At 39.9% G+C, this 21,752-nt stretch overlaps 2 protein-coding genes and 1 long non-coding RNA gene across 4 annotated transcripts in view; 1 reads left to right on the top strand and 2 right to left on the bottom strand.

Annotated features, from left to right (window-relative positions):
- Positions 1-1,111, bottom strand: part of ppil2 (peptidylprolyl isomerase (cyclophilin)-like 2) — a 37,900-nt gene extending 36,789 nt beyond the window's left edge. The window contains exons 1-2 of the mRNA XM_034091372.2: positions 963-1,111; positions 698-747 (exon numbers count right to left, since the gene is read on the bottom strand). Coding sequence (XP_033947263.1) covers positions 698-747; positions 963-994 — 82 coding nt within the window. The 5' untranslated portion in view covers positions 995-1,111. The remainder of the gene's footprint in view (positions 1-697; positions 748-962) is intronic.
- Positions 1,112-1,889: 778 nt separating this feature from the next.
- On the bottom strand, positions 1,890-15,068 carry LOC117452718 (STAM-binding protein-like A). Of its 2 annotated transcripts, none has more exons than XM_034091450.2 (10): positions 14,667-15,068; positions 12,535-12,759; positions 10,922-10,997; positions 10,735-10,830; positions 8,307-8,706; positions 7,792-7,916; positions 6,853-6,990; positions 5,372-5,484; positions 4,494-4,593; positions 1,890-2,869 (listed from the first exon to the last, which is right to left on the bottom strand). In XM_034091450.2, exons 2-10 carry the CDS (start codon positions 12,735-12,737, stop codon positions 2,813-2,815), a joined length of 1,308 nt encoding a protein of 435 aa, XP_033947341.1. In that variant the 5' UTR covers positions 12,738-12,759; positions 14,667-15,068; the 3' UTR covers positions 1,890-2,812. The 2 variants fall into 2 exon arrangements, with proteins under 2 accessions (XP_033947341.1, XP_033947340.1); XM_034091449.2 differs by having other exon boundaries at positions 14,838-15,067.
- A 1,428-nt stretch (positions 15,069-16,496) lies between these two features.
- Positions 16,497-21,464, top strand: LOC117452678 (uncharacterized). The gene is made up of 2 exons (XR_011643736.1): positions 16,497-16,894; positions 19,859-21,464. It is a non-coding gene; the product is annotated as an uncharacterized lncRNA (long non-coding RNA).
- Positions 21,465-21,752: the final 288 nt, after the last annotated feature.

Here is a 21,752-nt window from a genome sequence, read left to right as displayed (position 1 = left end):
TAAATTGTGTTTTTTTTCCCCTCTACTCTGAAGTTACAAGGGGAAGTCTTTGTATAGCATGTTTTAAAAAAAATATGATTGCATATGATATTATGAACGCCTACATTACATGTTATTAAGCTGATGCTTACATACATTTAAATACCGTAGACATATGTCAGAAATTGTGAAATGATCTATTGTCTCAAAAGAGAGTTTCCTGTGTATGTGGACTTTTGGTCAACAAAACAAGACATTTGAAGACTTTGTGTGTTTATTTGAGAAGTTAATTGGACAATTTCTTTGACGAATTATACACTACACAAGTATGGATTTTTTTTTTAAAGGGGCAAAGAAACCAATATTTAAAAAAATGAAATGGTTGCAGCCATTCTAATTACAAATTAGCTAATATTTCGATGTATTATTATAACCAGCTGCCACATTAAGTGATACACAAATGAAATCATAATACATAACTATAAATTCATTTTCACGCACACTACATCATTATTGTTTTTTTCTTGTTTAAGTAATGTTTTGAAAGCTTGACTTTTTCAGTGACGTTATTTTAGTAGTTTTCCAACACGGGGAAACAATATCGTAAAATATAAAAGGCAACAATCAAGCAGTTACTTATAACCGTTACTGTTAGCGTCAACTGTTTGTTTTAACAAAGGTATATTGAAAGGTAATTTAGCAAATAAATACAACTCACCTGATTTCTTCCCTCCATAGAAGTGTGTGTACTCAGAACATGTGATGTACCTTTGTTATGCAGATAAAACACATATGAATAGCAGGAAAGACTATACATCTTGTATGTTTGAAGGAATCTTGAATACAGTTGAGCCTAACATACTGCCAGAAAAAGGGCTAGAAGTTAGCTAACTCATTAGCAAAGCATATAAGCTAGCTAAACTAGCAACAACAACACACGCTAAGTCGTGCGATGTATGTTCAGGAAAACCTCAGATACTCACATTTTATCTTTTTGGTGCTGTCGCTTTCCCATTTTGAGTTTTTTTGTGGATCCCAAAAATTATTAAGAATAAAAACGATAGACTTTATCGTCAACAAAACCCACCATTCGCTTTTTGTGACTTCCTGTTTACGTTCTTCTTCGTGGACGTCTCTACTCTAACTGCGTAACATTTATGGCAATGGCACTACACTACGCCCCCACAGGAAGAATCGATAATACAACAATTAACATGAAATAAACTGTTCTCTCGTTTCTATTTTTTCTTAGATACTTATTTTTACTGTTTGGTTAATTAGAGCAAAGGGACACTGTACATTAATAAGCACACACAGAAGTAGTAGTCCCCGACCAAGATGTTCCAAAGCCTTTCTATACTATCACGGAAAAAACAACACAGGAAATACACTTTACAAATAAGGAAAATATGAACAGCTGTTAAAAGCCCTAGAGGAACATTCTCTGCATGTTAAACTCTTTCTATGAAGACCAAATCCATACATCATCTGTATATGATTTTTTAATCATATGAATGTTATGCTCCCTACTGACAATATATCTATAAATATCCCGATTGATTTTCTTCCACTTTTCTGTGAAAGCAAACCCCAAAACTGAAACACATTTTAAGCAATGCTCCAATCAATGTTGTCATGACAATTATCCTATATCTGAGGATAGCCAATTCCCAAAAATACAGTACATTACCGCTGTCCATTAAATCTACCTATGCAGGATCTTTCCTTGAGTATATAAGGTTAAAAATGTGTTCTACTCTTTCACTTGTTAATGCATTCACCATCTCTCTCCCTTTTACATTTACCACTGTTTATTTTCTCTCACAGGAAATCTACATTTCCAGTCTTTATTTCAGCTTTAAATGTGAACCATGTTACTAACTTGACAAAAATGACAAAGCAATGCAGAATAAATTCATGTACAATGACTTTATTTTGACTTGGCATTTAATGTATTCAAGGTAATATTATAATTATTGTTAATCATTTAGTTGTTTTTCAAAGAAGCAAAAGGCGGTAAACACAAGTGGGTCGAGTCATGACCCATGGCCAAGAGGTTAGTAATGTGTAGTAAAGTGTAGCAGAAGGTACATTCACACATGTCTGAAGCACGGACACACTGTACGTGTGCTAAAAACCATTTCTCCAATAACATGAACAAAGAATAAGAATAAAGGGTGCTCCATCATAAGAAGGAAATAAACAAATCCTTTTTTGATAAAGAAATAAAAGGATACTGTGGAGTGATGTTGGGTGTATATAAAAATATAATACATAACAGCAACACAGCCTGCTTACCTGAGATACAACCGTTTTTTGTTTTCTTTCCCATTACTCTAAGCACTTCAACAGAAACACACATCGAGTCAGATAAACAAACTTAAGACTTCACGCAGAACTTCATGTTGCAGAGTAAACAACTCAACAGCCGTTTAATGTTGTCGTCCTTGGCACTTTATCTGTCGGGCAGAATCAAACTTTGATGACAATCATGAAACAAAGGTTTGGTTACCGGACACTGACAGACATACATTTTTATTAATGACAAAAACTAAAGTTGAACAGTTAGGAAGTAGTGCACAGAGTGAAAAACAACAGGGGGGTTGAAGAGTCGGTCAGTTAAGTGGATAGTAGTTGTTTGACTGGAAAGTGCAATTATTTGTGGAATTCATTAGGTCGTTTCCTTTTTTTTTGAAGTCCATATAAATGGTCAAATCGTGGCCAGTATTTGCTCAGAACTGCCCTGCAAATAAATGGTGTTTTTCTCCAGTAAAATGTCTGCGGTTTGATAAAACAGTCTGAGTGTTCTGGGATTTTTCTTTTTAAAAGGAAATCACCGCAAATCCATCATGGACACAGTGTCGTCGGTGATGTTGACATGTCCCGCGTGCTGAAAAGGAGAAACAGATTTGAGTTGGATTCGGTTAACATGGAAAACAGATCAACTACAATTACATTTTGCAAAAGGTACATTTGATGAATTAAAAGGGCCCTATTATAGCCATTTTCAGGTTCATATTTGTATTTTGTGCCTCTACTGCAGGGGTGGGGAACCTCCGGCCCCCGGGCCGAATACGCGAGACCATTTGGTACGGCCCTCGAGGTAATTTATAAACACATGCAAAAAAGAAAAAAATTAAAGAAATCTAGACCGCAAAATAATTAAACAAGCTGGCCAATGTCAGGGTCCTTGAACACAACACGAGCCTAACGTGTCATCACGTGGTATATGTCTCGTCTGACAGGGGTGCAGTTCTGATGGAGAGCACCAAAACGTCGCTGCGGCACTTCCAAAAATGGAAGTACCCATAAGGAGCTGTACACATGCCTCAGTTTTTGCGTGGCTGTGTCTTTAGTTGAAAGCCCAGTGGTCTGTTCATCTGTCATACTGATCATACAGTCAATAACTGTGTTGTTATTAGCATCTGGTTAGCTAGCTATGCTAACGAATATAAGAAGCTTTTTCTACAACCAGTGAGGTAAAGCCACATCTTTATATGATCATTATAGTTATAAAAAATAAGAGAATAAAGTAAACAGGTATAAAATACTATATGACAGTAACACAAAGTTGTTATTAATAAATTAGAATACAGTTTGAAAGGAGTGTGATTTGTAAAATATCCATAAAGAAAAAGAAAATCTGCTTACAGTTCTGTTTCATATGGGTGTTGAGAGATGTATCCATAGATCTCCTAATGTTGCTCTCAAAGTGTACCAGATTGATGCTTTCAACTTCAACATGAAAAGGGTAGGTCTACCCTAATTACTTCTTTTTTTTTTTAAAAAGGAGACATACTGTATCATGCTCCTTTTTAACAGTTACTACCACCACCATTTGGTCTGCTTCAATGTTGAAAAACTTAAATATTAATACAATTTCAATTTCTACAATATGGGACATTCTAGTCCAAAGGACCATCTAGCCAAATTCATGACCATATACAGAAATAGCTATAATAGAAATAGCTTCATTTGCTCTATTCCAGCCCTGTCTTCACAAGGGCTGATTCTGTGGCAAATGAGCTGCAGCTGACCACGCCCCCCTGCAAAGGAGGGGGGCGTGGCACGAGCGTCATGTTACCATGCTGTTACCATGCCATGCAACCTCTCATTCCCCTGATAGGTGGAGAGTTGCCCATATAGGCGGAGCTCCTCGTTTCTGACGTCAGAACAATTTCAAATCTGGATCAGTCTGAATCAGATCCGTTGCAGCCCCATTTTTGGAGATTTGGGTATGGAGGAACAGAGAGAGGGTTGTGTTTTCTGACACTTGGTGAGTTCCCTGACACACCGGGACACATATTCATGTATAAAAGACGTACAAAAGTGCATTTTGCATGATGGGTCCCCTTTAACTCAAGATGAGATGTAAATTAGATTTCCTGTATCAAGGACTAACCCATTTGTATTGAAACAGAAAACACAAAAGTCATATTGACACATTGTTCCCTAAATGTTCGAGGAGAACAATATTCAGTACAGGGAAAAAGTGAAAGCAGAGGTGTACTCACTGTAAATAGAGGGGGGTCTTTGCTGTGAGGGTGAAAGCCTTTCTGTTTACATGTGGAGATCTCATTTGTTCCTCGATCCGTCAAGTTGAAGTAACCGATCCTGGGACAAACACAATCAAATTAAGTCACACACAGCATAAACAGACAGAGAGAGACTGAAATCATCTTGATTAGCAAATCGCGGAGTCCTCTTCAGGGTTTGATAAACACTAGCAAAATAACTGATGACAGAACACATTAAGAACGGCATTGATTGCTTTGCAGACAGGGGACATTCTCACTAGTCAGGCTGATTCTGAAACAGAGGTGCAAGCAACTTGTAAAGTAGGCTTTAACAACTCCCTCTACAGACATTATTATTCAAATCTTTATTTAGAAGCTTTTAACAGCAGGGCGATCTCCTAGACACGCTACAATTACACATAAACGGCAAGGTAGTTGAAGTAAGGATTGAATATTAAGACAGACTGTGTGGGCTAAAACGCATACTAGGAGCATACAGTTCCTGGTTTGTGTTAACATTAGCACAAATGTGGTTGTTGCCTAGCTACAATGAAAACTAGACACAGCAAATAAACTCTTTATCTGATCAGGGCATCTGTAACAACGAAAGGCAATGTGATGGGCCTCGTGTTTTACAAGGAGCAAAAAAAACAGATCAGAGCGTAATTCTCCTTTACAATAATTCACAGCATGTTCACAATCTGGTTGGCACCTGGTTGAAATATGCAATAATTAACATCAGTGTATAAATAGTGGCATTACAATGTGCCATGCCCCTAGATCGCTACTCCCCCCTCTGGCTGTCTACTCCATCATGAAAACATTATAACTTATGTTGAGGAATGACGGGACATCAGTGGTTTTTTCTAACTCACTCATTAAACTTAGGCGAGCAGACGATGGCGATGGCCTCGGGCATCATCATCTGGTAGGAGCAGTGTGTGTGGAGGTCCACGCTGGACAGGAAGGCCGTCTGTGTGGGGTGAGTCTGAGAAACACACAGCGACACAGCTCAGTTTATTTACTGGTTGTTGGTGTCGTGTCAAATGATCATATAATCATTTAAAACATATAGTCTTATACTCTGACTGCCTTTTACACTGTTCAATTGTATGTTTAGTCTTGTATGTGTTTAACAGAGACATATGTTAAGGATTTACATTTCAGGAGGGCAAAAGGAAGAGTAAAAGGGGGATTTGCAAATGGTTCAGGACCAGGTGGTTAAATGGTTTGATGATGGGATGTAGGAACAGTTGGCGGTTTCCTTTCATGAATATATAGTGGGACTGTAAGCTGTGTTCGGGGTGCAGAACTTCTTTATCCTCTGAGGATGAAGTGGCTCTGTTCCTGCATTTGAGATCGATCTTACTTGTGTATTGACTTTTTTTTAGTACTTTATTAAATATAACAAAAGACAAACTTTGTCTCTTAAGAATGTCCTCCACAGATGGCAGAGCTTAAGAGGAAAAGTGATTTTATATATTTAAGTAAGGGATAATGCAAGTTAAAATATACCTCGGGATGACCCTGATACAAACTCAGCGCACATTATCAGGCTTATGGATGGCTACTTAAATAATAATTGAACACAAGTGTAGGGCCATAAATATAACTCGATTGCATCTGCTAAAATAAATAGTCTGCCTGCTGTATTCGGATATCAAAACGGAATCCATAGCAACGGTCTGTTATAAAGACATAACTGTAGAATGCTGTAACCAATCAGAATCGAGTAAGAGATAGAAATAAGCACTTGCGCAGATTAAAGTTAAACAAGGGAATATTGTGAATTCAATTTCACAATAACTCAAGCCAAGTGCTTACTGAACCTGGGTGATCAGGGTTAACTGTTCATATTTTTGTATACTATATTCACTTTTGTGGAAGTATACCACTTCGAGCGATAGAATTACTAACAAAGCACTTATATACTAATAAAGGACTGGCTTATCTAAAGCTAGTTGAGTAGCACTTGAAATGTTTTAGCTCTATGAAACCTGATGTACTTATATGATTCTGTTTTCTTCAAGCTTGTATCTTGTTGGTCGAATGCACTTATTGAAAGTCGCTTTGGATAAAAGCGTCAGCTAAATGCAATGTAATGTAATGTTATACTATGCCATGTTATAATGTGCCACATTTCTTTCAGTCACAAAATTCTCAGAGCTCTAAGTCTACTTTATTTAGAATTCACTGCAACCTGCGTTTGATATTAGTTACTTTGCAAAACACAAAGCTCAGTTCTAATGAGAATGATTTCATTGATTATGTTCCTTCTTTATATGATGTGGGGCTTGATCAAGTGTAAGAATGGGTTTATTTGTCCCTCTAGAAATGTCCTTTGTTCTTTACTCACATGAATCCAGCCCAGGGTGATGAGATCGTACTGGTCCTGTATGAGGAAGAGTTCCTCCTCATTTTCTGTGTCACAATAATCCGGTCCACCCGTCTGCTTTGGTACGATGACGTGGGTCACGGTAAATGCGTTTCTCGTCTGCAGCAAACACACATTAAAAAAAAAGCGTCACAGTCACACTATTACAACCCTTTGAATTAAGCAGTGCAACTGCCTGCCAAAGAGGACACAAGGACACAGTTAACAGAGCGCTGAAAGGTTTGCCATTTGAAAAAAGAAGGCATGATCGTAACAAAATATAAGGAGCTTTAAGTTTACCCGATCAGCAAATTATTCATTCACACTAAAGCCTGAGCAGATGGGACAGTAACGGAGCGTCCACACTACAGCTTCAAAAAAAGCTTGGAGCTGGGCGTGTCTGAAGCTTGGGGATTTTATTCAAGCAACACGACCAACAACCAATCACATGAATCTCCCGCCCCCGACATACAAAGCAAAAAAAAACGGGGATTTTATGCGAGAGATATATATATAAACTCCCCAAACAGGCGAAAACCTACCAGTTTCACCCACTGTCTTCGGCGAAAAGCGAGGCAACGTGACCCCATTCAAAGTGAATGGGCAGACGCGTTGGAAACCGTTTTTGAAGCTGTCGAAGCTGTAGTGTGGACGGGCCGTAAGAGGAGTGTCACATTGTGTTTCCCTCTGGGGTGGGAGGTCAGCTGATGTCTCCGTTTCAAAATCCACATTCTTTACACATTAGAAGCGTGATAAATATCCATTACAGAAAACCTCCCTTGTAACATGGGAAAAGGGAATTGCTTGTAGTTCCTTATTTAAAGACACGATGAGAAAACATTTCATGAACATCTACCATATACAAGTTGGTGTGCTTCTGTGACAGATTGCAGTCAGTGCTGCTGGTCCCAGCAGTCTTACCAGTTTGCCACACAGGATGCCACAGGTTTCTACAGTTCGGCTCGTGTTGGCCTCGGCCAGCCTCAGAAAGCTCCGGCACAGCTCCGCGGGAACAGCCAACTCCCGAAGGGCATCCACCATTGTATCTGCGAAAACCATGTAGAAGAAAAGACAGAGTTAGATTCATGTGATGTGCTGGGACAAGGCATGGAGTAAGCAGGAAATGAAGTAGGCCAGGGGGAAACAAATCAGCTCAGATGTTTTAAGTACTTTAAAGCAGGAGTAGGGCGGTATTTAAATCCTCTGCAGTAGTGATGTGTCGGTCGCGAACGAGCCGGCTCTTTTAAGTGAACGACGGGAGCCGGCTCTCGCCCGCGAACGAGCCGTTTTTGTTTTATTTTACGGAGGGATCTAGATCGGCATGAAGGCACATTATGCAATGTGCACATTGCATAATGTGGGGGCGCAAGAACAGCCGGAATTCCCATGACTACTCAGGTCAGACCCCCTATTTTCAGAAAATAATATTAACTCACTGTTGTTACCCGGGCTGACCAGAGTCCCGGGCTTGAGCGCCCGGTCAAAGGTGGGCGGGGCGGGGGCAGGTGGGCCGATGTAGGCGGGGGGGCCGTTGAATTGGTGGTTGGTGCCGCCAGACAGGTCCCATTGGCTCTGAGGGGCGCTGGGGGAGACCGCCGCGGGACCCTTGATGCCCGGGAGGAGGGGCGTGTTGGGGGAAGGAGCGGCGGGCTGGGCGAACTCCAGGAGCACGCGCTGGCGCTCTTTCTCCAGCTCCTGGCGACGGATCATCTCCTCGAAGGCACTGAACTGCTCCTGCTCCCGCTGCCGCCGCTGCATCTCCACCACTCGCTCCCGCTCGGCGTCCAGTGCTCGCTGCTTGGACTGTTCCCGCGCCAACGTCTCCTGCTCCGCTTTCTGAGCATATAGGAAACATGTTCAAGCATGTTAAAAAGCAGATGGTCTTTTGCTCTTCGACAGCAGAGGTTTGGTTGAACTGTAATTCATGTGAGGTCTTCGCTAATTCAGACAATATGTAATTATTTGCCAAAAGGGGTCTCTAAATCAGAACAATAACAAAGGAAAGAGTTTTGTGCCGTTATGAAATAGCAAGACTCATTGGAGTTGCGCTATGAAGAATTCTTCATGATAACTTTTTCTGATAACTTAAAGGTCCCATGTCATGCTTTTATGGTTATCACCCATCCCCTTGTGTGTTGTCAAGGTTTTTCTGCATGTAAACGGTCTGCAGAGTCAAAACCCTCAAAGTACAGTGAGTACAACTCTAACACAGAAAAGACCTGTCTACGCTGCCCCAGAACGCCTCGTTGGAGATTTATCTTTTTCCATTGTATTCTTCCTGGGTACCGTGACGTGCCCACACCCAAATGGACCAAGCCGTGGAGCCGTTACGTTCCACACTTCCACACACACACACACACACACACACACACACACACACACACACACACACACACACACACACACACACACACACACACACACACACACACACACACACACACACACACACACACACACACACACACACACACACACACACACACACACACACACACACACACACACACACACACACACACACACACACACACACACACACACACACACACACACACACACACACACACACACACACACACACACACACACACACACACACACACACACACGTTATTGATCGACTGTGTAATAGAGTACAGAGGCACAGCCCACATGATCTCACAAGACGCTACCTTATATCACACTGAGTTCGTTGTATACAAATGTTCCGCTGATTTCTCCTCCCTGAGACGGCGGTACGTGGCGAGGCTGTGAGTGTGTGTGTGTGTGTGTGTGTGTGTGTGTGTGTGTGTGTGTGTGTGTGTGTGTGTGTGTGTGTGTGTGTGTGTGTGTGTGTGTGTGTGTGTGTGTGTGTGTGTGTGTGTGTGTGTGTGTGTGTGTGTGTGTGTGTGTGTGTGTGTGTGTGTGTGTGTGTGTGTGTGTGTGTTCGGGCTGGGTTTCGCTGTGTCTCGCAGACGGCCACTGGACTCATGGGGAGGGGGGGCAGGAGCTCCAACAAGCCGTTTAGGACAGAGAGTGAACACACACACTTTACAGAGATGCTGTATGAGAAACCAATGTGAGAAAATTGCACAATATAAATCTATTCTAGTAGACAACAACAATGGAAATATGATGTAGAAATGGCCATGACATGGGACCTTTAAGGTCCAGAGCTTCAGGATGTTTTTACTAGGAGCCTAATTATACAGAGAGGTCTCATATTCTTAAAAACAATCATACAGATAAGTTAAACCGGTTAAAAAAACACCAAAACAGTGTTTGCTTAGCTTATGTTGCTGTTAACTTAATATAGTAACGCCTGGTTGAAATATATACCATATAACCACGAAGAACTGGAAAGTGTATTGGTTAAATTGGATCAAAGGTATAATTGCGAAGGATCTGTTGCCATTATAGGCAAATAAAATGGTCAAATACTTTGCAAATTACATTCCTCCAGGTTTGAAATGTTTGGAAACTTTTTTTACACAGCTAAACAACCACATATATAACATATATCTAGTCATTTTTAGACATCTTAATACAGAAATGTATTATACATTAAATATCTCTTTGGATCACTGAATCATTAAATGTGACTATTCAAGGTCGATGTCATTGATTCTCTCCATTTATTCTGTTAGCTTGCTTTGATAACAAGGTGAAATGACGCTGCTGATTAGTCTTTCCCCCGAATAAAGGTTTACACAACACATTGTAAAATCAGTTTACAATGCTTGTCGTATTGTCAATGAGCTTTAGATATTTGTGTTTATTACATGTTTAAGATGGTAATTCATCTTTATTTCTGAGTCATTAATTAAAACAGCAATGACGACCACAGACAGATCCATTTCAGTGTGTCATTTGAAAGTTTACCTTTTTGACAAGATACTGTTCATGATCTTGTTCAAATCTCCGCAAAAGAGCTTTTTTCAGGATTTCTGCTTGAGGAAAGGCAACGTCCTTTAGTTTCTGTGGAAGAAAGAAAAACAAGGTTTTGCTTCAACATTTCCTTAGAACAGTTCAAATGTCTTATAAAGGAAAGTATGAACAATATAAGTACCTTTAGTGTGTCTTTCTTCTCAGGAATGTTAGCGGTTTTGTAATCCCGATGTTTGGGAAGTTTTTCTATAAAGAGACTGGGTAAAAACAAATGGTTGTTATTACCTAGTGATTTTGCCAGCACTGATAATACTTGTTTAAATATTCGATACAAAAGTATTTAAAAATAGGAACAGTGAGACTGCAGTTCCTAAATATTACAGATTGATAGAATTAATTGATTTGTGCCATATCATTGTCCAAGATCAATACTCCCACTGACCCTCTTTTTCACAGCATAAGTCTCTAATATCTTTCACAATACTTGTTTAGATTTTTTTGGTGTGAACGCAACATTTCGGAACTATATCGGAACTAACGTGGGAAAAGTACTGTGCTGTGAACGCGCCTAATTAAAGACTATGTGACCTTATCCCAGTGTGGTTTGCGGAAGTCCACATGTAAGGAATAAGATTGATAACACTATAAAAATGTTCCTAATAGTGTCTGTTTAAAAAAAAGCTTGACTTTACTAAATGGCTGTTTACTTAAGTTTACTTTATTTGGAAATGCATTTAATTTGTACGATTTGTATCCCTTTTATATTAGTTTGTTTTGGGGTATTTGGTTAGTGATAGGTATGTTACAGCTTGTAAATGTTTCTTTATAATATATGAGCTCTTTCGTATTCTAAATGCTTTGGTGATATTTTATAAATACTTCCTGTTCCTATTATGCTCCAAATATCTGGAACAAACTCCCAGAAACCTGCAGGTCCGCTGCAACTCTTACTACTTTTAAATCCAGGCTGAAGACTTTTCTTTTTGTCGCTGCTTTTAATTGAACTATTCATATCTTAAACTGCACTGTAACTTTTATCCATGTATTTTTTCTTTTAATGTTTATTTTATTAGCTTTTCTTTTTTAATGCTTAATGTCTTTCATTTTTTGTAAAGCACTTTGAATTGCCTTGTGTTGAAAAGTGCTATATAAATAAACTTGCCTTGCCTTGCCCTTGCCTTGCCCTTGCCTTGCCTTAAAGGTGGGGTAGGTAATTCACTTCAGAAACACTTTTTGTTATATTCCATGGAATGCTCTTAACATCCCGATAGCAATGAATATATTAAATGCTTTGACAATAAATACATAACGAAAATTCATCTGTGGAAGCCGTGGTGCTGTAAAAAGCACGATGGCCTACCTGCCTGTCAGCCTTCCATCTGTGCACAAACTTATCTTGTGCCCTCATTGGTCATGTGCGCGTTCGTGTGTGTTGGCGGAGGGGCTCGGTAAGGAAGTGGCAGATTTTTTCCGGCTGTGTATTTTCTAATTCTAGCGCACTCGAGCTGGTTTCTCCCAAATTATCTAGCCCACCTTTAAGTGTCTGGGCCTCTATTCTAAGACTTTAGATGGCTTATTGGGTTGGCCCATTTTTACATATCTCCATTATGTCTTATGGTTTTACTTTTGGACTGATTGTGAATTAAATGAATTGAGAAAGATCTTGGTTTAAACTGTTCTGTTTAATCCATTACAATGACGATCAAAGTATAAAGAACTTAGTGTATGAAACAAAATCAAACAAATAAAAGCTGATACACACAATGATCCAGCCTTATCGCTGTAAACACTCACGTGATATATTTATTGAAAAGGACGAAGGCGTGCTCGATGTTGCCTTCCTCTGCGTAGATGTTAGCCATGCGGATCATCTCCATGCCGGAGCGGAAGTAGCGGCGCGGGGGCACGTCGTCATTCACCTCCACCGAGCTTCCCTTCTTGGTGAGAGCGCGGACTCGCTCCTCCGGCTGCAGACTGACGTCGCTGTGGTCCGCCATCCCGACAGCTCAACCTGCAACACTGGGAAGAATAACAGAACATGTAAAACTGCAAGTCGAACCAGCGACTTACCCTGAGGTGATAACTTTCTACACTGACATTCAAGACGTTTTGCACACCTGTTCTTATTATTGTGATTATTGGTTCAATCATTACTTTAAAAGATTTCTAGATTTGAATAATTTCATAACTAAATGTATTTTCATCGGAATCACAAGAACATTTTATATACTTTCAGACTTACTGCATACTTAGCTCCATGCAGATACTGTAGTTTCAGTTTTCAGCTAAAATGACATTTCATACCACAATAACATTTCTATATACAATATATATAACCAGTGCCTTTATTTTACTGACAGTGTTGAAAGGTGAAGACAGGGGCAACGACACCCCGCAGATGGTCTCCATGCATGAGGACCAAGCCCCTGTACATGGGCCAACTCTACCAACTGAGCTATATGGAAACCCATAATATAAACCGACCCTTTTCGCAGCTGCAGCAAACAACATTATATTTGTCTTGCAGTTTATGTCAAACACTGTGTGATTTGGAAACATTTTCTTCCAGCGACAGCCACCGTCCCAATGCACAGCATTTTGACAGTTTTCTGGAAAAAGGCTCCTTTATAAAGGCTTTGACCTTAATTCTGCTAACCAGGTTCCAATCTGACTTGCTGTATTCCATTTCCTTCTATAGCTGTTTAATCAATTACATTTTAAAAGCCTTTAACTAATGTTCAATTGGAAGTTAATGCACAATATTTAGAGTGGATTTGACGTCAACATAAAATATGTATTATAATTCACAATTGTATATCTGTACATCTGATTAAACATACTGTCATTTTGGTTCTTAAATATTGTAAACTTAATATGGCTGCTATGGTGTTATGATTTGAAGTCTTAAGCTTCCTTTTACGTTATTGAACGATGAAACAATATGCTGTATAAACGAGAACAAATAGGCCTCTCTTCACACCCTGTATTCTGGCCACAACTGGCTGAATACATCTCGAAAATAAAGCAATGACTCTGCGTGGAGGGTCCATGACTTGGGCTTTTCTACTGTGTATTGATCAAATGTGAGGTGCTCCATCAGCATGCTTAATAATAGTGATGTAGCTTGTATTGATTGTGACATCTTGGCTAGCTGGTATAGAAACACAGGAAGTCAAGAGAGACAAGTTGTTATCAAGAGGTGGAGCTCTAATAAAAAGGGAAAGGTGGAGGTACTTGAAATCGTTTGAGTGTATATACTTTCCTTGAAGTCTATAGAAAATAATACTGTTTTTCCAGCATATTCTACCTCTCTGTTCCATAACAAGCACAATGGTCAGAGGCTGTTAATGTATCACTGTTAATTTGATCGTTTAAACAATGACTGAACATTTTAATAAAATACACAAACATATGATGATGATGGTGATGAGTACCATTCATTGCTGTATATTTAAACTACCCAACAGTATCAAGTAGTTAATATGTGCTCAACTTTTACAACAAAATATGCAACATAAACATTAAGGAAGCAGTCATATTAATGCAAAAACATGATGAATTATAGAAGAAGAAATGACAGGGACCCTTTTACTAGTATAAATAAGTGTGTAAACGTTAAGTATTTACATGTTAAGTGTACTTTAATGTGGTATTTACTCTTATAATACGTTTTTGAGTGTACTATTGATACTTTGACTTAAGTAAATGACATACATACTTTCAGAATGTAACCACAGCTTATCACCATACTACCTGTTTTCATTATCATCTATAGTTTCTTTATATTTTTATTATGTCAAGTTCATTTAGTGTCAGAATCAGTTTTAAAGGGTCAGTTTGAGATGAGACACAATGAGAAACGGTAGGCCCTTTTTTTGTAGGACACAACATGACTTCCACATTACTTAGAAACCTCGTCTACTCACATGCTGTAGGAGTCATACAGATATGTTTCACCCTCCACTGCTGTTGATATCTAGCTAGCCCTGTCACTGAAGTGTTTCTCAGCGACGTCGCGTTAGCCAAGCTAACTTAGCAAAGCACAGTTCCAGTTTAAAACCGTTAACTTAACCACCGCTGCGCAGCTTCATTCTTACCTGATCGAGCTGTGAATGGAAGCTCAAAGAGACCTACATACACCTTAATCAAAATTCAATTGATGTATTCCTCTCAAGAGAAAATAACTTCAGTGGGCTGCGGCAGCGCCTACTTCTATTGCTGTACTTCCGCAATCAAAACAACTTCCTTCTACTTCTTCTGTGGTTTTACTGGCGGACTACACTTCATCGTTACAAGTGCACGTCGCCACCTGCTGTACGGTTGTGTCTACATGACACGATGAAGAAGTTATATAGCCTGAAGATTTCTGCAATGTATGCCTTTCCTGGTTCACAATAGGACTCTATGGGCTTGCATATAGCCAAAAAAGCCAAACGAAAGTAGATCCTCCGTTTTTTAAGAGCACGGATCGAGTATAATTCCTGCTCTTGGCTGGGACGTCCGACATGTGTTTTATTTGGTTTGACTTCTTTAGTCTCATTTGATGTCAGAATTCTTTATATGTAATCAAGATAAAATGAGCAAAATATCCTTTGTTGCACAGTATGTCGCGTGTCAGTGTGTACGACTGTGGCTCCGGCAGGGTAATGCGTAATCACTGCGCACATTTCGTTTCCAAATTCAAATGTACTTTTTAAAATCCCATTACGTTCATCAACATGCAGTAACTACGACGGAGTATTAGGGACACACCCAGAGAGATTTCGAGAATAAAGTCGTAATAATACGAGAATAAAGTCATAGTTACGATAATAAAGTCGTAATATTACGAGAATAAAGTCATAGTTACGAGAATAAAGTCATAGTTACGAGAATAAAGTCGTAATATTACGAGAATAAAGTCGTAATGTTACGAGAATAAAGTCATCATTACGAGATTAAAGTCGTAGTTTCATAAGTGACTTGAGAAGGAGACAACAGGATGCGTCTTGCAATAAAATGAGGAATGTGGAGCATCTTGTAAAGCAGTGCTTTCGTTTAGGTTTCTCAAATAACGAAATAGGAGGAAATGGCTGGTTCTGGCCGACTACAAGGCTATCGTTGGTTACATCTACGAGCTGTTCAAAGGGGATTTGTTGTTTCACAAGAAACGATGAGACTTGTAATCAAGGCTTTGGATCCAGAAGGAGTCGATAGCCTTGTAGTGGAATCGGAATGAGCTCCCGAGTCCCCATTGCAATCAGGACAGCAGAAAGCTTACACATCTTCCGGCGCAGCCTGAAAACTCTCTTTCGACTCCACTTCGAGCGATAGAATTACTAATAAAGAATTGCTAACAAAGCACATAATACTAATAAAGGACTGGCTTATCTAAAGCCAGTTGAGTAGCACTTGAAATGTTTTAACTCTAAGAAACCTGATGTACTTATATGATTCTGTTTTCTTCAAGTTTGTATCTTGTTGGTCGAATGCACTTATTGTAAGTCGCTTTGGATAAAAGCGTCAGCTAAATGCAATGTAGTCGGCCAGAAGCAGCCATTTCCTCCTGCAGAAAGGGGACAATCTCCTCCAAGCCCGCTTCTCAAATCACTAATGAAACTACGACTTTAATCTCGTAATTATGACTTTATTCTCGTAATGTTACGACTTTATTCTCGTAACTATGACTTTTTACCCTATGGTTTTACCTTTACCCATGGATACACAATAAAAACGGATTATACACGAATACTTTTGTGACCTTTCGCTCTCTCAAACGTTGGGCCATTTGGCCCCGCCTCCCACGCTGTATCCAGTTCATCAGTGACGACGAGTGCTAAAACCCGGAAGAGAGTTAGTATTTTACCACTTCCGGTTCCCTCGTCTCAGAGTCAACCGTTTTTTGGAAAATACAAATAGCTCGAAATAAAGTCTGTGATTAACACACATCAGCGCCATAAATGGCTCTGACACACATGTAAGAGGCGGATCACGTGTTGTTCGACGACATTAAATACATCAGCAGTGATTGTTAGCTATCGATTAGCTAATATTGCTACGCAATGGTTTGTTGCTTTGCTCCGGGTTGCAGCCACAAGTCTTCGCATGGAACTTGCTCATTCTACCGTTTCCCGACAGATGTTGTCAAAAGGAGAGTCTGGACTCGTGTTATACGGTAAGATAATAGATAAGATAGTACTTTATTGATCCCAATTTGGGAAATGTTTGCGTTGGAGCAGCATAAAAAGTTGGCTACGGAGCCCCTAAAGGTTCACGGAGAAGAAAAAAAAGTATCTCGTTCGCACGATATACTTTCTCGTTTGCCAAGTAGGAAGTGGAGCGTGGGGAAATGGCAGTGCATACATTATTTTAGATATATTTCAAACTCCTACTTAATTTTAGGGACATTTCGGCCAGAGGTATAGAGCTATTTGTTTAAGCACCGGAGAGTCTGTGTGAACCAGTCTGCCTTGATCTATGAATTAATGTCTGTGACTCTCTCATGCGGCTTTCACACCAGCGCTTTTCAGTTTCTAGCTCCGAGCGGGAGCTTTTCTGGTTCAGCTCCGGTTTCCCTTTTCAGCTCCCGCTCTGTTCACACCGCCTGTCACTACCCGATCCGTCCCCTGCCCGATCGGTACTGCGCATGTGCGAGATGGTCCGCCATATTGGACAACTCCGGACGGCAACCCAAGATGGACACTTGACACAGTGGCTTTTAGCAAAGCTCAAAAAGAAAACTCGAGAGAGATGAGTTATTGTTAATACAACGTGACTTCACTATTATTTAACAACTCTTTTTATTGGGTTCTTTTATTTGGGGTTAAGTACATTGTCAGAATAAGTGAGAAATGGATTTAACTTCTGTTAGACAGCTATCATACTGAATACATATTTACTGTGAATGTATGCAAAAATGTATGGCATGGCTGTCTAACAGAAGTTAAATTCATTTCTCACTTATTCTGACAATGTACTTAACCCTAAATAAAGGAACCCCATAAAAAGAGTTGTTAAATAATAGTGAAGTCACGTTGTAATAACAATAACTCATCTCTCTCGGTTTTTCTTTTTGAGCTTCGCTAAAAGCCACTGTGTCAAGTGTCCATCTTGGGTTGCCGTCCGGACTTCCGGACCATCTCGCACATGCGCAGTACCGATCGGGCAGGGGGACGGATCTGGTAGTGACACCGCCCACTGGCGCCCCAGAGCTGCCCCTGCTGCGTCATGACGTCACCGTTTACATTGCTCCCCAACGGCAGCCATTACGACGCTCACAACAACAACTGCGTCGGGTCGATGATCGTGTTGCTTTTAATCACACGAAGCCAGAATAAATTGAATAACGACTTCTCCAACCTTATACTTTGCTCCAGAGTGCCGTGGTTCATTGTTTGTTTATTGTGTTTCTGCAGCATTTACCGACCGCTGCAGTATTGGCTGCTCTTCCACAGGAGTTTATTCTCCCGTTAGCTCCCGCCGGTTAGCTCACACTGCAGCGGCCGCTCTAAAGTATTCACTGTCCGACTCACACAAGCAGCTGATGCATATCCCCAGTTCCCTTTAGCCTAAGTGAATGTGTCTGAATTGACTCTGTTTGGTATCACAACGCTGTTATGAAAGTTTCTCTGGTATAAAATGGGTGATGTTAGCATAGCAACCGAAGCTAAACTGACTACTTGCATCCGATAGCTGCAATAATACAAAACAACACGTCTGCCTCTCTTCACAATGATCGATAACAGTGAACGGATGGTCAAAGTAAGGTACAAATAAACAGAATCACACGAAGCCTGGTTAGTGTTGCCTGACTTTATAAAGTGTGTTTATAAGCACTACTGCTTGTAGGCAGGCATTACAGTCGACCCATGGGAGGTGGGTTTAGTTTCCTGCACGCCTCGACGTAAGAGAGACGTAAGCGACGCCACCTCTTAGCTCCGAAGCTCTTGCCTCTGGACCGACAATTTGTTGGAGCTGGAAGTGAACCCGATTCCGGAGCTAAGAGCCGGCGCCGCTGCGGTGTGAACAGGAAAAAACGGCGCTTTTCAGGCTCCAGCTCCGAGCTGGAGCTGAAAAAGCGCTGGTCTGAAAAGGGAAACCGGAACTGAATCAGAAAAGCTCCCGCTCGGAGCTAGAAAGGGAAAAGCGCTGGTGTGAAAGCTGCATGTGTTTACCTTCATTAGAACCGCTGAATAGAGATCGAGGCTGCTACGTTTTAACCACACACACCGAACTGCCCGATTATTCTGTGTGTATGTGAGAATTACCATGAACAGTAATTTACACACATATGATCAAATATATCAAATCGGGCAGTTTGATATACATGTTGTGTGTATTCCAGCACTTTGATGTGTCTAACCATAAGAAAGTATCTTGTGCGACCGAGAAAGTATATCGTGGGGATGAGATACTTTTTTTTTCTTCTTCCATGAACCTTTAGGCTTAGGGGCTCCGTAAAAAAGACATGTTCAAGAAATAAACAAGAAAGTAGAAAATATACATTTACCAAGGTCAGGTGTTAAATATATATATATACATACATATATGACAGATGGAATATTAAATATTGAACAGATTATATAAATGTACAATGTGGCTTTATTCCAAGAGAAACTATGGAGCAGTGAATTCTCTGCCAGCCAGAGGTGATTTGTTGTTATTGCAGTGGGCAGGAATGTTGTCCTGTATCGGTAACATAAGTAAAGATAATGAATAAATCCTATTAAAACCTGTGTGGCTTATAAGTCGAATTAGTTCAAGCAGCATAACGTTTCGCCATGTAACTAAAGATTGTAGTCAGGGAAATTAGTTTGACATATTGAACTAATTAAGAAATATAACTATTATAATTAGTGTAGCAGCTGACCCCTATTTTCATTATGGATTAATCTACCATTTATTTTCTCATTTAAATTTAAATTTTGAAAATGTTCACGAGACTTATCAAAGTGCAAGGTTATATCTTTCGATGTTTTTGTTTTTAGCCTATGTACTGTATGTCTTAAACTGTTAATTGTAGGAGCATTAAATGATAATTTATTTTGTTTGCAACTGTCAGATATGTGTGCTCTTATATGTGACGGTGTAACTTCCATGAAACTAATATTTGATATCTCGAACATTTTTCCCCCAACAGACGAGCTGACAGGAAGCCCGGTGCCCATTCCCGCATCTGCAGCTGTCATTTTCCTAAAGGAAAGGGAAAAATGCCTGTTTTATTTGTAGCCGAGAATGTTGTCAAACTAAATAGAGAAGATCATTCCTACTGTCTGAGAGGGAATGACACTCACATTCGTGGAATAAAGGAAGATCCTAAGTGTCTAATGACTGAGGGGGAAGCAGATCCATTTGCTAATGAGTATCTTCGACCACTATCTGAGGATGATGAGGAGCCAACCACCAGTGAAACGGTAGAAGAAAAACTTCAATCTGAACAAAAACACAGAATGCAGCTAGAGATCCAGCTAGAGGAGTCCAAAGCAGAGTTGAAGTCCCTCAAAGATAAGGAGAGTTACTGCCGTGATATGTATTCTGCCTCTCAGCTGAGTGACAAGGTCCTTCGGATGGAGACAGGATTGCCAGATAGAGACACGTTCAGATCTGTGTGTGAGTATGTTGCTCGTTTTGAGGGTTCCATTACATACCCAGAAGGTTGGAGCCCCAAAACACTGAGTCTTGAAGACCAAGTTTTCATTACCCTCATGAAACTGCGTCATAGTTACACACACCTTCACCTGGCTGCACTCTTTCACTGCAGTATCACCACTGTCAGAAATGTGATCGGTACATTTATAGACATTCTCCACAAATTACTTTTTAAGGACACAATGATAACTGTTCCCGGCCGGGAGAAAAATAAAACCAGCTTGCCTTCTTCATTTCGGCTCATCCGCAGAATGATATTGGATTGTACGGACATCACAATTGCTATGCCCAAGAAAATGGATATCCAGAATGAGTTTTCTGGTGTGTAATAAAGATTTCATGTGACACGTCAAATTGATTTGTTGATGGGAATTAATGTCACTAATATGAATAAATGAATTCTAGGTCAACGGTACTCTTCCCTTTCTTGCTATCACTACTCACTGACACTCTATAGACCTTGTCCCTCATGCTAGCCCTGACAAAACGGTAAGCACACCTTCATCTAGGCTGCACTGCTGTACGTGTCCTGACTTGTAGTGGTTCTCTCCTCTATCTACTCTCTGTTTGTCATCTTTGTAAAACGATATCAGACTGGTAATTGAAACAGTCATGACTTCCAGTTATATTCAGTGTGGCTAAAAGGAAAAGCTTTGTTTAAAATATGCAAGCACGCAAAATTCAAATACAAGGTGAAAACGTGACGTTGAAGTCGTGCGACCCTGCTGTACTCCGCTGTTGTTCAGTTATAGCATAACGTTAGCAATTTGCTTCTGGCGATTAGATTTATAATTCGAAAATGATAAACGCAGGGTAGACATGTGGAGAATAAAATATTCCGAAATCCCGTTGCTTTTTGTCGAGGGAACACTTGCGCAGCTTACTTCCGGGTCGGCCTACAAAAATACGTCATCACTGCACCATTATTCATGATGTTGCCATAGCGGTCCCCTGCTGCAAGGTTCTTGGTAAAGTCAGTTCATATCTTCTTATGGATGTCTATTTCCCCCCAAAAAATGTACTGTACCAAAAACAAATTATCTTTTCATTACATCACCTTTGAAATATATTAAAATACCCATTTTTCCTTTTATAAATATGTCTCCTTTTATTTATTTTGCATTTCAAGTCTTTCCAGTGTCTTTTTTGCAGTATATTCTATGTACGTTTAAAAGACTCTTCTTTTATTTTATAATTAAGACAACATGTTTCCAACATGTCAAATCCAATCCCTAAAAGTGGCCTAACTCGAATCTAAAGTAGTTATTTATGTACATAATGTGAGACTTTAACTGTATGTACGCTTACTTTACAGGAGTACTGGAGAGGCTATAAAACAGTAGAAATATTGATCTGTAAATGTATATTGTAGTGGAATGTTGGAA

The sequence above is a fragment of the Pseudochaenichthys georgianus genome, chromosome 9 (genome assembly GCF_902827115.2).
Source record: "Pseudochaenichthys georgianus chromosome 9, fPseGeo1.2, whole genome shotgun sequence".
Lineage (NCBI taxonomy): Eukaryota > Metazoa > Chordata > Actinopteri > Perciformes > Channichthyidae > Pseudochaenichthys > Pseudochaenichthys georgianus.
The sequence above is the reverse complement of the archived record's forward strand: the minus strand, read 5'-3'. Positions and strand labels throughout refer to the sequence as shown.

Coding starts and splice junctions, on each gene's coding strand:
- LOC117452718 (XM_034091450.2), bottom strand. CDS start 12,737: ATGGCGGACCACAGCGACGTCAGTCTGCAGCCGGAGGAGCGAGTCCGC. Junction 10,831..10,921: donor AGAAGAAAGACACACTAAAG/GTACTTATATTG, acceptor TTTCTTCCACAG/AAACTAAAGGACGTTGCCTT. Junction 8,707..10,734: donor AACAGTATCTTGTCAAAAAG/GTAAACTTTCAA, acceptor CTATATGCTCAG/AAAGCGGAGCAGGAGACGTT.